Source organism: Buceros rhinoceros, unplaced genomic scaffold, assembly GCF_000710305.1.
Source record: "Buceros rhinoceros silvestris isolate BGI_N320 unplaced genomic scaffold, ASM71030v1 scaffold13390, whole genome shotgun sequence".
Taxonomy (NCBI): Eukaryota; Metazoa; Chordata; class Aves; order Bucerotiformes; family Bucerotidae; genus Buceros; species Buceros rhinoceros.
Window position 1 is genome coordinate 60,561 of NW_010387969.1, and position 12,705 is coordinate 73,265.

The 12,705-nt window shown below is 37.1% G+C and overlaps 1 protein-coding gene across 1 annotated transcript in view; it reads left to right on the plus strand.

Moving 5' to 3' along the window:
• MYOF (myoferlin) overlaps positions 1–12,705 on the plus strand; it is a 70,615-nt gene that overhangs the window by 57,307 nt on the left and 603 nt on the right. The window contains exons 40-54 of the mRNA XM_010141953.1: positions 1,636–1,647; positions 2,909–3,007; positions 3,664–3,789; positions 4,587–4,742; positions 4,852–4,943; positions 6,293–6,463; positions 7,012–7,160; positions 7,386–7,525; positions 8,447–8,535; positions 8,623–8,718; positions 9,338–9,479; positions 9,795–9,894; positions 10,805–10,998; positions 11,990–12,099; positions 12,438–12,585. Of these exons, the coding sequence (XP_010140255.1) occupies positions 1,636–1,647; positions 2,909–3,007; positions 3,664–3,789; positions 4,587–4,742; positions 4,852–4,943; positions 6,293–6,463; positions 7,012–7,160; positions 7,386–7,525; positions 8,447–8,535; positions 8,623–8,718; positions 9,338–9,479; positions 9,795–9,894; positions 10,805–10,998; positions 11,990–12,099; positions 12,438–12,585 (1,824 nt within the window). The remainder of the gene's footprint in view (positions 1–1,635; positions 1,648–2,908; positions 3,008–3,663; positions 3,790–4,586; positions 4,743–4,851; positions 4,944–6,292; positions 6,464–7,011; positions 7,161–7,385; positions 7,526–8,446; positions 8,536–8,622; positions 8,719–9,337; positions 9,480–9,794; positions 9,895–10,804; positions 10,999–11,989; positions 12,100–12,437; positions 12,586–12,705) is intronic.

Here is a 12,705-nt window from a genome sequence, read left to right on the forward strand (position 1 = left end):
CGGCATTCCGTGAGCACATCCTGCTTAGCAGTTTTAGTAATAATAATATCCAAATATTGAAAACTCATGATTTGCTTTGGGAATTTTTAAAGAAGGTCTTAAGGTTTTGATTTCTTTTTCTTCTTAACTTCTTCTTCACAAAGCTAACAAGTGCATTATTGGAAGTGACATCTGAAGGTATATCGAGGGGGAAAAAAGCCAAACCCACAAATCCTAATTTAAACTCTTCCAACATTATGTTTTGATGAAAAACTCAGTTCTACACAAAGTACTTTGTGAAAAGGATTTAAATTGGGTGCTTAAATTATTACTGCATAGCTATACAAGCTACCCTTCACGTTGTCAACATTACAAACCAGTGTTTAAAGTCAAATTTAAATATGGCAAAGTATTCAGAATTCCCTAATGAATTCTGCCTTTAAGTTTTGCAAATCACTGATGATATGGTTTCTGAGAATAAATCACTCCAACTGCTTTTAGAGAAGCTGACAGTCCCATGCAAAGGTGAAAAAAAAACTTGTGCTGTATTTCTGATTTGAAAACTGCTAAAATACAGTAGACCTGAACATCCCAGCAAGGTAATTACTTACTGGAAACAAATGGCAATGAAAAAAAAAAGTATGATATACCAGTCGTGTCCTGACCTACTGATGCACTTGGCTTGTATTCATAAAATGTTCTGCACATTTCTTCCCCTTTGCACAAATGTTTATGGATTAAGCCTTTAAATGAAAACACAAGGTATGATATATAAACACTAGCACCAATCACACTTGCGAATCATGGCTTCCAAATGGGATGCACGATGCTTGCTCTTAATGGACTACTGGGTCACAATTACAGTACCTGTGATTTAACAGGTGAAGCATTTTGGACTGTGCAGATTGTTGTTACGCTTATACGGGTAAATCTATAGACACATATACTGGTTGTTACTGTACTTTGTAATTCTTCACTGTTTTTTTCAGACTCCTGAAACTCCACAGCCTGTAAACAACTGAAAAATGATAATAGAAGGAAAAGGCTGTTGAACATTAGCATATTGTTTTCGAAAGAAGTAAATATTCAAAAAGGGCAAAAAATCACTTGAATTTTACGTATGTGAAATTTGTTTGGAAAAGAATCTATGAAATAAATAGATTCAATTTTTCAAGTGCTCTTAAAAACGTTTTTCATCTGAAATGAATCAGATTCAGTGCTGTCTGCAGCCACAGATGAAAGCAGGGCACGATGCTACTACAGAAATCAATAAATAGTATCCAGAGTGTCACACTGCAATGGTACAATGAGAAAACCAAGCTTCTCTCAGTTTTGCTTTGTTATGTGAAGAACAAAGCACAGGTTGATAATGTCTTACAGTCCTGAAAACTTGCTTTTTATGATTTTTATATATATTCTCCAGTTTAATATCTAGGACATACTGACAGCAGCAAAAAGAAAAAAATAGTTAAATGCACAGTGTCTGTATATTCTTCCAAAGTATTTATAAATTATTGATGTAACTTACTGTACATACATACTATATACAACCCCCTAAACGTCTGAAGCCTATTTAACTGTATAAAATTCTACAAATCATACCCTTACCATTGTTTTTATTTTGCTCTTTCTTTATGAATTGATCCTCACGAGCAGCTTACGGAAAAGGTAATGTAATCTACATTTAAAAATCTACTCATCTCCAATTGAAAATCAGTGTATCAGTACCTCCTCTTAAATTAGCATTTTAAGCATATGGATGAGAATAGTAAACTCTGAAAATGTTTTACATAAAGCAAAAAATCAGCTTGTAAAATGGTAAATTCAGGGAAAGGGTGCAAGACTGAAATAATAACCCCTAGATATTAAAAAAAAACCCACCTCGCATTTAATGATCTGTATAATACTTTAAGGCTTTCTTTAAATCCAAACAATCTTAAAGGTTTTTTCGAATTTACACAGTGAGTGAATACTATTCATTCTGTCCATTCACAGTGAACGAATACTATTCATTAGCAACTGAAGTATGTTTTCAGGGGCAAATAATTATATTATGCAATCCCCAGGATAAATACAGGAAAAAGCACTCTGCTGGACAAAGTGATTATCAGACTTAAATAAATAAAAATATTTTTAAAACCCCACAGAAATACTGTATTAGCATTAACATACTGATTGCTAGCATCTAGGGTTTCATGAAGCTCAGTGACACTTTTTTTTAAGAGGGCAAGACTTACTGGTCCTTCTTTTCAACTGCACTTGGTAAACATTAAGGTAGATCTGCAACTGCAAGATTCTGTCACAGTACAATCTCCACTGCTTTTAGTGGAGTGATGCGTGTGATGGATGCCTTTAGTGCGTGATGATGTACGTGTCTGTGCCAGTGGTATTCTATGGCCGCAGTTTTGAAATAAATGGGAATGCTGAATTAGCATATTTATCCTTCAGGAAAAAATTTTCAACTGTAGTTTTTACAGTCATGCAGTTCTTGTAATGAATACCGGGTATGACGGTGGTTTTCCTTAACAGCTAAAGGATAACTGCACCGACTAAGTGTAAATTCACTTCCTCTGACTGAAGTGATCTAGAACTTAGGTTGCTAGGCTCTGTGGCACTGCCAGAAGATGGAGAGAAATACCCACCTCTGGCAGTCAGTCAGATACCAGTAACTAATTCTTGCTTGGAAATGGCTGGCTGTTGACTATCAACACAGCTGGATTATAGACTAGATATCTAAGCCTGGGTAAAAGAAATCCCACCTTTTTAGCCATAATATTTACATTCTAATTCTCATTCAGGTGAATTTAACTGTTAAGTTTTAGAGTGTACTTTTAGTATGCTTAATTGTTCGTTGTTTCTGCTGTACAGCCTGATATAAAAGAGTCTTTATCTCCCAATAAAAGACTTTTTTAATCTGTTTTTCTTGAAGGAGGAAGAAATTGTTGATTGGTGGAGCAAATTTTATGCTTCAATAGGAGAACATGAAAAATGTGGACAGTATATTAAAAAAGGATATGACACTTTAAAGGTATTGTTCAGTATAAAAGAAATTAACATAGCTCAGTGTTTACAGGCCCAACACCTGGTCAGAGCTGTGCCCTGTGGTTTTTTTAAATGTGCTTCAAAATTTAATTGTATGTGCTTTCCTGTGAAGGTCCACTGCTAATTCATGTGGTAAAATGAAGGTTTTAAGACTGTATCTTTGCTTCTTTTGTAGTTAACCACATTTACTAAGAGATGGCTGTATTAAGGGTTTAACCTAACCTTCAGTCAAACAGAATTTTACTCCTGACTCCTCTGGGTGCCAGGCAGATCCTAATTACACACACACATTGAGGAAGAATGAACAGATAGGATCAATCAGTACTTTTACTGTCTGTTGGTTAAAAGTTGAAGCCAGACCACTTTCATGTAACACAGCTAATGAAGAAAAAGTAAAGATAAGCTTGTGAAAAGCTATTTACTCTGTTTTTAACAAGGCCTGAGTAAAGCTTGATAGCATGTTCTCCAAACATTCCATTTGCTTCCACTTCATTGTAAAAACAAAAATAGTTCCAAAGGCATTAGTTCCTTAAGATACTGCATCAAACGTAAACTACGCTTTGCAGTGCCACAGTGGTGGAGCTGATATGTATGATAATTTCTAAACTGCACTTTTTTCATTTTCTTTTTTTTTTTTTTAAGGTGTACAACTGTGAATTGGAAAAAGTACCTGAATTTAACAGCTTAACAGACTTCTGTGATACATTTAAGCTATACAGGGGCAAATCTGAGGACTATGATGATCCATCAGTGGTTGGGGAATTCAAGGTAAAATTTTAAATAACGGGCACCAACCAAGTGCTAGATGCAGTATTTTGTATGTAAGCGGTTATTGTTGAAGTAAGTCTACGTGAAAGCATTTCAGCTTAAATATGGATGCATGCATTAACAGGGGCAACAGATGCTCACTGATCTACAGGTACAGGCCCTTCTTCTTCTTCAAAGAAAGTACAGCTATGCATTGCTCACACTAAATGTGATACACATTAATTCAAAAGAAGTATCATTCCTGTGCATGTGCTCTTCCCTGGAGCCTGTGGAAGAGAACCTTCCCAGAACCTCCTCAGCAGGGCTGAAGTTTCACCTGCAGATGTTCATTTACTTACCTGCAAAGTACATTTATAGAAAGAATTTTCAAAAGGTATTTTGTATTATTTCTGTGACTCAGTCTATGACTTTTTAAAGAGAAAAATAATATTAACATTATATGCAAAAAAACCCCAAACAGAAACACCCCACCAAACAAAACCCCCAAACATTAAATGATGCTTTTGGAGTGGGAAATAAATGACGTATGTGTTACATTTTCTCAGCTGGAGTCAACTGAATAATTGTGAGGAAATCCAAAGGGCTGTATTGATTTAAATTGGCTAAGGATATAACCTTGCCTTTGTAGTAATTCTTATCCAAAACCTACTAAAGTAAGGCAAAAGACAATGGATCAGACTACAGTTCTGCTATTCCTATATAAAACTGAGTGTGCATGTGTAGGATAAGGAAAAAACAAACCTAGCAGAGTGACTTTTCTACATGTATCTTGATGGAGTCTTTATATTATTTTTTAGGGATCCTTTAAAATCTATGCATTACCAGATGATCCCACTATTCCAGCTCCTCCTCGCCAGTTCCGTGAGCTACCAGACAGTGGACCTCAGGAGTGTATTGTGCGGATTTATATTGTTCGAGCTTTGCAGCTTCAGCCCCAGGACAACAATGGGCTGGTGAGACCTTTTGCTTTTGGAATGTGTGTGAGCTAACTCCGCTGTAGTATATTTTAAATAAAGTTAGTCTTGATAATTATTTAACAATTTTTTTTCTTCTTTTACATAGTGTGATCCTTATATAAAAATATCCCTCAGTAAAAAAGTAATTGAAGACCGAGATAATTATGTGCCTAATACCCTCAACCCAATTTTTGGCAGGTAATGAACTTCTTTGTATTTTCAATTTATTGCATTTTAGAATGGTTTCCTAATTTTTAAGATAAACCATTATTTGAAATATCCAGTGGTCTGTTCATAGTTGTATACTGACAGTTAAATGTAAAGTTGCATAAGCCATTTCCCTTTTGAATCATTAGACACCACAGGTGTTTGGCTATTCTGTATCACATGGGTAAACTGTACAAAGTCAAACAATGTGTATAGTTTAAAAACACCCTGTGTTACGCATACAAGAATAACAAAATACGCTTGTAGAATACGGAAGAAGTTGTAACTCTGAAAACTGCTTGGATGTCATGATGAGCTCAACATGTATTTCCAGTACACTGGTGATTCCTTCAAAGGCTAATGATATCCGAAATATATGTCTAGAAATATACTAACTAGGAATGGAGAAGTTATATCATCTTTATAATTGCTAATGAAATTTTGGGTCTGGTCTGATGTCCAGAGTTAGAGGAGGATTTTGATAAATTAAGAAGTTAGAAAGAGGACTAGAAGCATTATAAAGACTTTGGGAAACATCCTTTGCTTTGAAATCCTTTGCTACAGGATTACAATTGTTGAGATTATGCAAAGAAATAGACAGCAAAAGACTTGATTACAGGCACAAAGTACCTTCAAAATTCCAAGTTTTTCCAGAATTATTCTGGAAGTCAAGGTTTAAAAGTTAGACTAGAAATAAAACAACAACAAAAAGATGCAGAGAATAATTAAACATGGAATATTTGACCTCGAGGATAATGGATTCAGCAGCAGTAGAAACCATGAGGCTGCACCACCTTGAAAGTAAAGCCTGAGAATTAATTTGACAAAAATCTACAGTGTGTTTTGTGTGGGACAGTTAGATGACAAAATAATCCCATCTAGTCATAGAAGCTAAACATTTGGACTGTATTTTTTAAGGCTCAAACTGTGAATTGTGGTAAAAAAAAAAATTAAAATTTCTAATCATACAGAAACTATGGATTGAACAACCATCCTTTATACAGAGTGGCTGGCAGCGCCACACCAATTTCCTTTTCAATTCCAATCCAAGCTGTGGCACAGAAAACATCTAAGTAATAGACTGTGCAGAAAGAAAGGCTGTAATATCCACAGAGTACAAACGGCATTATTAATAAGCGCAAATGGAAATTGGAGCAGGAGTGGTAATTGCTGTTAGACTTATCAGCACTGGAAGCATCCCTTTAATATCTTGTAAGGGCTTTGTTCAAGAATAAACTAAAGAGTGGGAGTGTTAAGGTTTGTGGAGTTTTTTTTAAGTTTAAAAATAAGAAGTATCGCTCAAAAGAGCAATAGCATTAACAGGATGTTTTTGTGTTTAGAATGTATGAACTCAGCTGCTTCTTGCCCCAAGAAAAGGATCTGAAAATTTCAGTCTATGACTATGACACATTGACTCGTGATGAAAAAGTGGGTGAAACCATAATTGATCTTGAGAACAGATTCCTTTCTCGCTATGGATCTCACTGTGGCATCCCACAGCAGTATTGCATGTAAGTCATTTCAGCTATTTAAAATGTTTATCTGTAAGACCTAGTACACAGTCTCTGTTAAAAATCTGGGCTTCCTTCATCATAATTATACGGTTAAAAAACAATACTATGGTTTCTCATGGTTCTTGTGCTCACTCTACCATCTGAATTCCAAGTTAAGCTGCAAAGTCTTCAGAAGAGCCTTGACTGAAAACCATGATGTCAAACATATTAATATTCTCTTTATATGGTAATGTGTGTTATTTCTGTCCAGAGGCCACACACGCAACAAGAAAATAAATAAGAGGCCACACAACTACTCATGGAAATAAATAAGAAAGCCTCTGTTAGAGTAAATTACTTTGATAGGTAAAGAAAAAGGCATTCTGGCTTGGAAGGTAATTGAGCTAGTACAGAATTATGTCACTGTATCAAACTCAAGTGGCCTCAGTCTAGGCAGTCACAGTGCTGCCCTTTCTGAATTAGTTTAATAAATGTATTTTATGCGACATGTAAATGCCCTGAATGGTGAATGAATTTAGGATGTGTTTCTGCTGCTTTCCTAAAAGTTCAGGTGTGAACACCTGGCGTGATCAACTAAAACCAACCCAGTTACTGCAAAATGTAGCCAGGTTTAAAGGCTATGCTCCTCCTGTCCTCTCTGAGAATGGCAGGAAGATTAACTACGGGGGACGAGACTATACTTTGGATGAATTTGGTGAGTTTGTTCATTTATTTTATATTTCTGACTTAAGTTCATATTGATACAAATATAAACTTTTCAGATATTTATGGAAAACTAGAAAAAATCTTTGATTTTTTTTTTAATGTTCAGCTCAGTTAGCTGCTCAATTTTAAATATTTGGTTTTACATTTTTAAAAAAGTTCAAATGAAAATTCTGGTTCATGAGCCCCCATTCTTTCTCGCTTTCTTTTACTTCAGAGGCTAACAAAATTTTGCATCAGCATCTTGGTCCAGCTGAAGAGCGGCTAGCCCTTCATATCCTCAGAACCCAGGGTTTGGTACCTGAACATGTGGAGACAAGGACCTTATATAGCACCTTCCAGCCCAACATCTCCCAGGTACTATGAACCAGTTTTCTTGTTTCCTGAATTCAGAAATGGAACATCCCTGCATTTCTATCACATTGTCAATGGGGTGGTATCACTCGAGGGGAAGAGGGCTACAAATTACTATTACTCAGCTGAGAAACAAAAGCAGGTTACTCTAGAAACATAACAAAATGCAGTTATGTTTTGCCATTAAGACCTCCAAATGACACCTTAAACACTGACAGGTGGAAGTGGGCAAAGATTTTTTTATTATTTTGTTACTGACATAAACACCTTACCAACAGTAAAGGAGACAGCCTGGCTCAAGAGCTTCCTGGCTACATCCAACAAATCAGACCGAACTTGTCATTTCTCTACAATGTCCACAGGTGCTAGTTTAAACACAGTCGTATATCATCCCTCTGTGTTAGAGAGGAACAAAGGCTAACATTTGTTTACCGGCATTTACTAACTCACCAGTGGCTGTCTTTTTAAGGAAGTTTCTGCAGCAAGCAGAAAACTTATCAGCAAAAATAAAGCAGCTTGCATTTGAAACAGAGTATAAAATCTGCAGAGGCTGCCTTAACTTCAGTCTGCTTAAGGGGACTGGTCATCTGCACTGGGTAGGCCACCAGCTACAGTCTATCAGCCACACATACGACACTGTACTTAATACCACCTTTGAGAGACCAGAAACTTGGACCTACAGGATGAGAACTATTTAAGGCACCTGAATTCCCGGCATTGTTCGTTTGAAGAAGCTTTGTATAACATGAGGCACTGGGCTTGTTCCTATCCAAAGTCTGTAGAAGTTCTGACATCGGTAGCATGAGTGAGCTCTGCTCTGTGGTTAAAATTAGTACTAAGCTTGTCAACGAGAGTTCTACGGAATTACCATGGCAAACCTGTATGCAAGAAACAATCCCTCATCTAACTTCTCCACTGCTACAGGGAAAGCTCCAGATGTGGGTTGATGTTTTCCCCAAAAGCTTAGGACCGCCAGGTCCTCCCTTCAACATCACTCCTCGAAAAGCCAAGAAGTGAGTATCATTATACAGACTACACGCCATCCGGCAGCCCTGGCAAAGGCACTTCAATTCTCTTTGTCCAAACACCTTCTCTCTTAGGTACATCTTGCGGGTGATTGTCTGGAACACCAAAGATGTCATTCTGGATGAAAAGAGCATCACGGGGGAAGAAATGAGTGACATTTACGTGAAGGGGTAAGAGCACCCTGTCATGTAACACTTACAAATGAATGACATTCAGAATGCCCTGGGAATGCCTAGACCATGGGTTCCAAAGATTATTTGGCTCAGCCAAGTCAATGCACACTAGAGCCTCTGAAAGAGTGCTAACCTCGGAGAAGTACAGAAGTATTATGAGATAAAGCGTGACCAGGTACTGTGCAGTGAAAGATCCCAGAAGTTCACCTCCTGAGATGGGAAGCCACTGAAAAGACACTGAGTTAGCTTTGGTGCTGCATAACCTGGATTCTTACTTTTTTACATTTCATAGTCTTCATGTAAAAAATTCAACAGAAATCAGAGAAATACACTACTAGGCTATTGATCTAATTTCTCCTAAAAAAAATGAAATAAATAAACTCTGCCAACAACTCGCTACAGATACAGTACTGGTCTTACCAGATGGGAAGTTCAGTTCAGATGTTCCTATTTCCAGTGCCAAACTGGACCCAAACAGAAGGTGTGAGAGGCACACCAGTCCTCTGTGAGCAACTCTTACAGCTTGTTTGCAACCACTTAATGACATGGTTACGATACAAACAAGCTCCAGTGTAATCTCACTGCAAACACCAGACACATCTCTCTGTATTTTCAGATGGATGCCTGGTAATGAAGAAAATAAGCAGAAGACAGATGTTCACTACCGATCATTGGATGGTGAAGGGAACTTTAACTGGAGGTTTGTTTTCCCTTTTGACTATCTCCCAGCGGAGCAACTCTGCATAGTTTCCAAAAAGGTAAATATTTCTAAAGGTTTCACTGCTTAGAACACAGATTGTAATTAGTCTGGTAATTTTGTACCTACACATTGAAAGAAACAGTTTGGCTCAGTTCTGCATACTTCTCTCAAACCACTATTGCAAACAGATTCAATTTTGCCTTTGAGCCAGGAAAAACACACTGGCAACAACAGCAGTCTCCTCTTAGCGAGGGCAAGATTAGATCCTTAGTACTTCCTGACCCCCGGAATTCACAAGTACAAACAGACCACAGCTTTGAATATTCATCAGTAATTTAAAAAGTGCTTGGGTTTTGTTTTTTTAAAATCTTAGGAACATTTTTGGAGTCTCGACAAGACAGAGTTCAGAATCCCACCCAAACTGATCATTCAAATATGGGATAATGACAAGTTCTCCTTGGATGACTATCTGGGTAAGACTTCTAAGAAAAGAATTACTGTTGTCTCAAAGTAAGATGCAAAAATGAACAATATTGCATCAAACTGTCACATAAAGATTGTGTTTACAAAGGGAGCCCCTGAGCATGGAAATACACTCATGCTTTCCCACAGGGTATGACTGGGTGACTATTCACTAAGTACAGGCCTGCTTGCAGGTAAACCAAGATACTTTTCATTCAGGTAAGCCCTATCACAGAGTGCATTAAATGATAATGTGCATAGAGGCATAAATTGCTTCTTTCTTTAAGTGAAATTACTTAAGATGAGTACTTCAGTTCTAAGTGAGAGTATTGACGTAAGGCTGTAATTTAGGTTAGAGCCATCTTAACCTAATTAACCATTGTTAATTTACCATTAACCTAGAATTTACCATTATTAATTCGACTTCACACCATCATTAATACCTACTTTTTGTATAGATATTGCTCTGCAGAAGATTCTCTGCCCGGTATTAGGAGAGCTCCAAAGTCTTTAGCTTACATGCAAACCATATAGGCTTCAAAATCTGAAACCAAACAATTTATAGCCATCGTTACAGTATAGCTAAATCAGCATTTAACTATCAAAAATTACATTAGTATTTGGTTATCTTCTGTTTAGGTGTGGGGGGAAAAAAAGCCTCTATTAAAAGTCAAGTGATCTTGCATTAAAAAAAAAAGGCAGGAGACCTTGCTAAGTCCAGTTTATCAACACTAGTGCTTTCAACACCAGCCAGATGGGCTTAAACATCCTCAAAACATCCTCAGACAAACAAGAATGTGATACGCTTGTTGATTGTTTTTCCTGTATAACGTGTTTAGAGATAGGACAGGTTGATGCTGAACCACCATGCTGTATGGCTGGGTGTGTTATGCACTGTTTATTTTTTTATGCATCTCCTAGGGTTTGTGGAACTTGATTTGCATAAAACAATCATTCCAGCAAAAGTTCCAGAGAAGTGCAACATTGACATGATTCCAGAATACAAGGCAGAGTGTTCTCAGAAGGCTCCCAGGACTGCCTCTCTCTTTGAACAGAAATCCATGAAAGGATGGTGGCCATGTTATGTTGAAAAGGATGGCTCCCGTATTTTAGCGGTATGATTATTACCTTATTTAAAATGTGCTCACCTTGCTTTTCAGATTATAAAGACAGACTGTAAAGAGTCCCCCACTTGGCTGTTAACTTTCAGTAGATAAGACAGAGGAAGAGTAAATAGATTATTCCATGCTCCGTGTTCAGGAATTTTGCCCTATCAATAGTTTTTTGCTTTAAAGTATGAGTTAAATACTTGAATTTATTTATTTTGTTTTTAACTGTTTCACATGAAGGACTCTGGCACCAAGTTGAGTCAAGTTTTCTCTCCAAAGCAGCCAAGAGAGTTACTGTGTGAATGAATTTATCATGTTATTGCTTAAACACGAGACATCCTAAAACCATCAAGGACTAAAGAAAAAATGTTAAATCCAAAGCATTTTTGTACACAACAAATATCACTTATATACTGAGAGCCCAGACTAACTTCGTGATTAGGAGGGCAATCAGAAGACCTAAAGCATTTATTTTAACCTGTTCTATGAAGAATACAAATGCATATTTATCATTTGCTAGAACACTAAGCATTGCTGATCTGCCTGCGTCTTCTTTCTAATGGTTTTGTCTTTAAACTTCAGGAATTTAAAAAAAGGAAAGATATTCAGAAACATCTGTCAGCCACAGTAATATAAAAAATGAGATGCTTAGTCACTTGGAAAAGATGCAGTTCTTGGGTTGTTCTTGAAAGAGAAGAATTGTTTTTTGATTTGCTCTTGAAGAACAGAAGAACTGGTTTTGTTTTGCTAAATTGGAAAAAAAAAGAATGTATAGCTTAAAACAGAACTGCCGAGGTTTGTTTTTTCCTATTTGTCACTCTCTGATCTGTGTTGCGACACTGCCATAGTGCACAAATAGGTGTATTTCGAGAAGGAAGTGGAAAGCACACAGATGCACACAATGAGCTGATGCCAAACTCTGCTGCATAAGTACCAAACAAGTACTACTAGTGCTGTCCCATTAAGACTCTTGTCTCATGCTACACGTTTTCTGAAGGGTAAAGTGGAAATGACACTGGAAGTTGTCAATGAAAAAGAAGCTGAGGAAAGGCCAGCTGGTAAAGGAAGAGATGAACCCAACATGAACCCCAAACTAGACCTACCAAAGTAAGATATTTTCCTCTCACTGGCTTGAGAAACATAATATCTAGCCACTGTGACATTCTTGACAAAATCCGCGTGCAGTAAAGGATCTATTAGACATAAATTAACCTTTACAAAACTCCATTTGTAACCGCCAGTCTTGTTTCCTTTTGCAAGCACAGGATAAAATGCAAGCTGGTTTCAGCACTGATGGCACTTTTACTGAAACTGCTATCTTACGTTACAGAACTACCTCTGCTTTCCTCAGCCTCCAAACCACAGTTTTAATGTGTTAATACTCTCAAGCTTAAGTATTCTCTGGTTTTATAGTATGAGTAATATTCCTTTCTTTCAAAATGCAGCCGACCAGATACTTCCTTCCTTTGGTTTACAAATCCCTGCAAGACAATGAAATTTATTGTGTGGCGCAGGTTTAAGTGGCTCTTTATAGGCCTTATCATCTTGCTGATTTTCGTCTTGTTTGTAGCAGTACTCCTCTACTCATTGCCGGTAAGAATATTTAAATGTTACTGTTCTGTTGCTGTGGTATGAAGCCAGCTTATACATGAGTCATCAAAAGGAGACACTCCCTACTCAGACAAGAGCTTTCATCAGCTCAGTTTCAGCAGG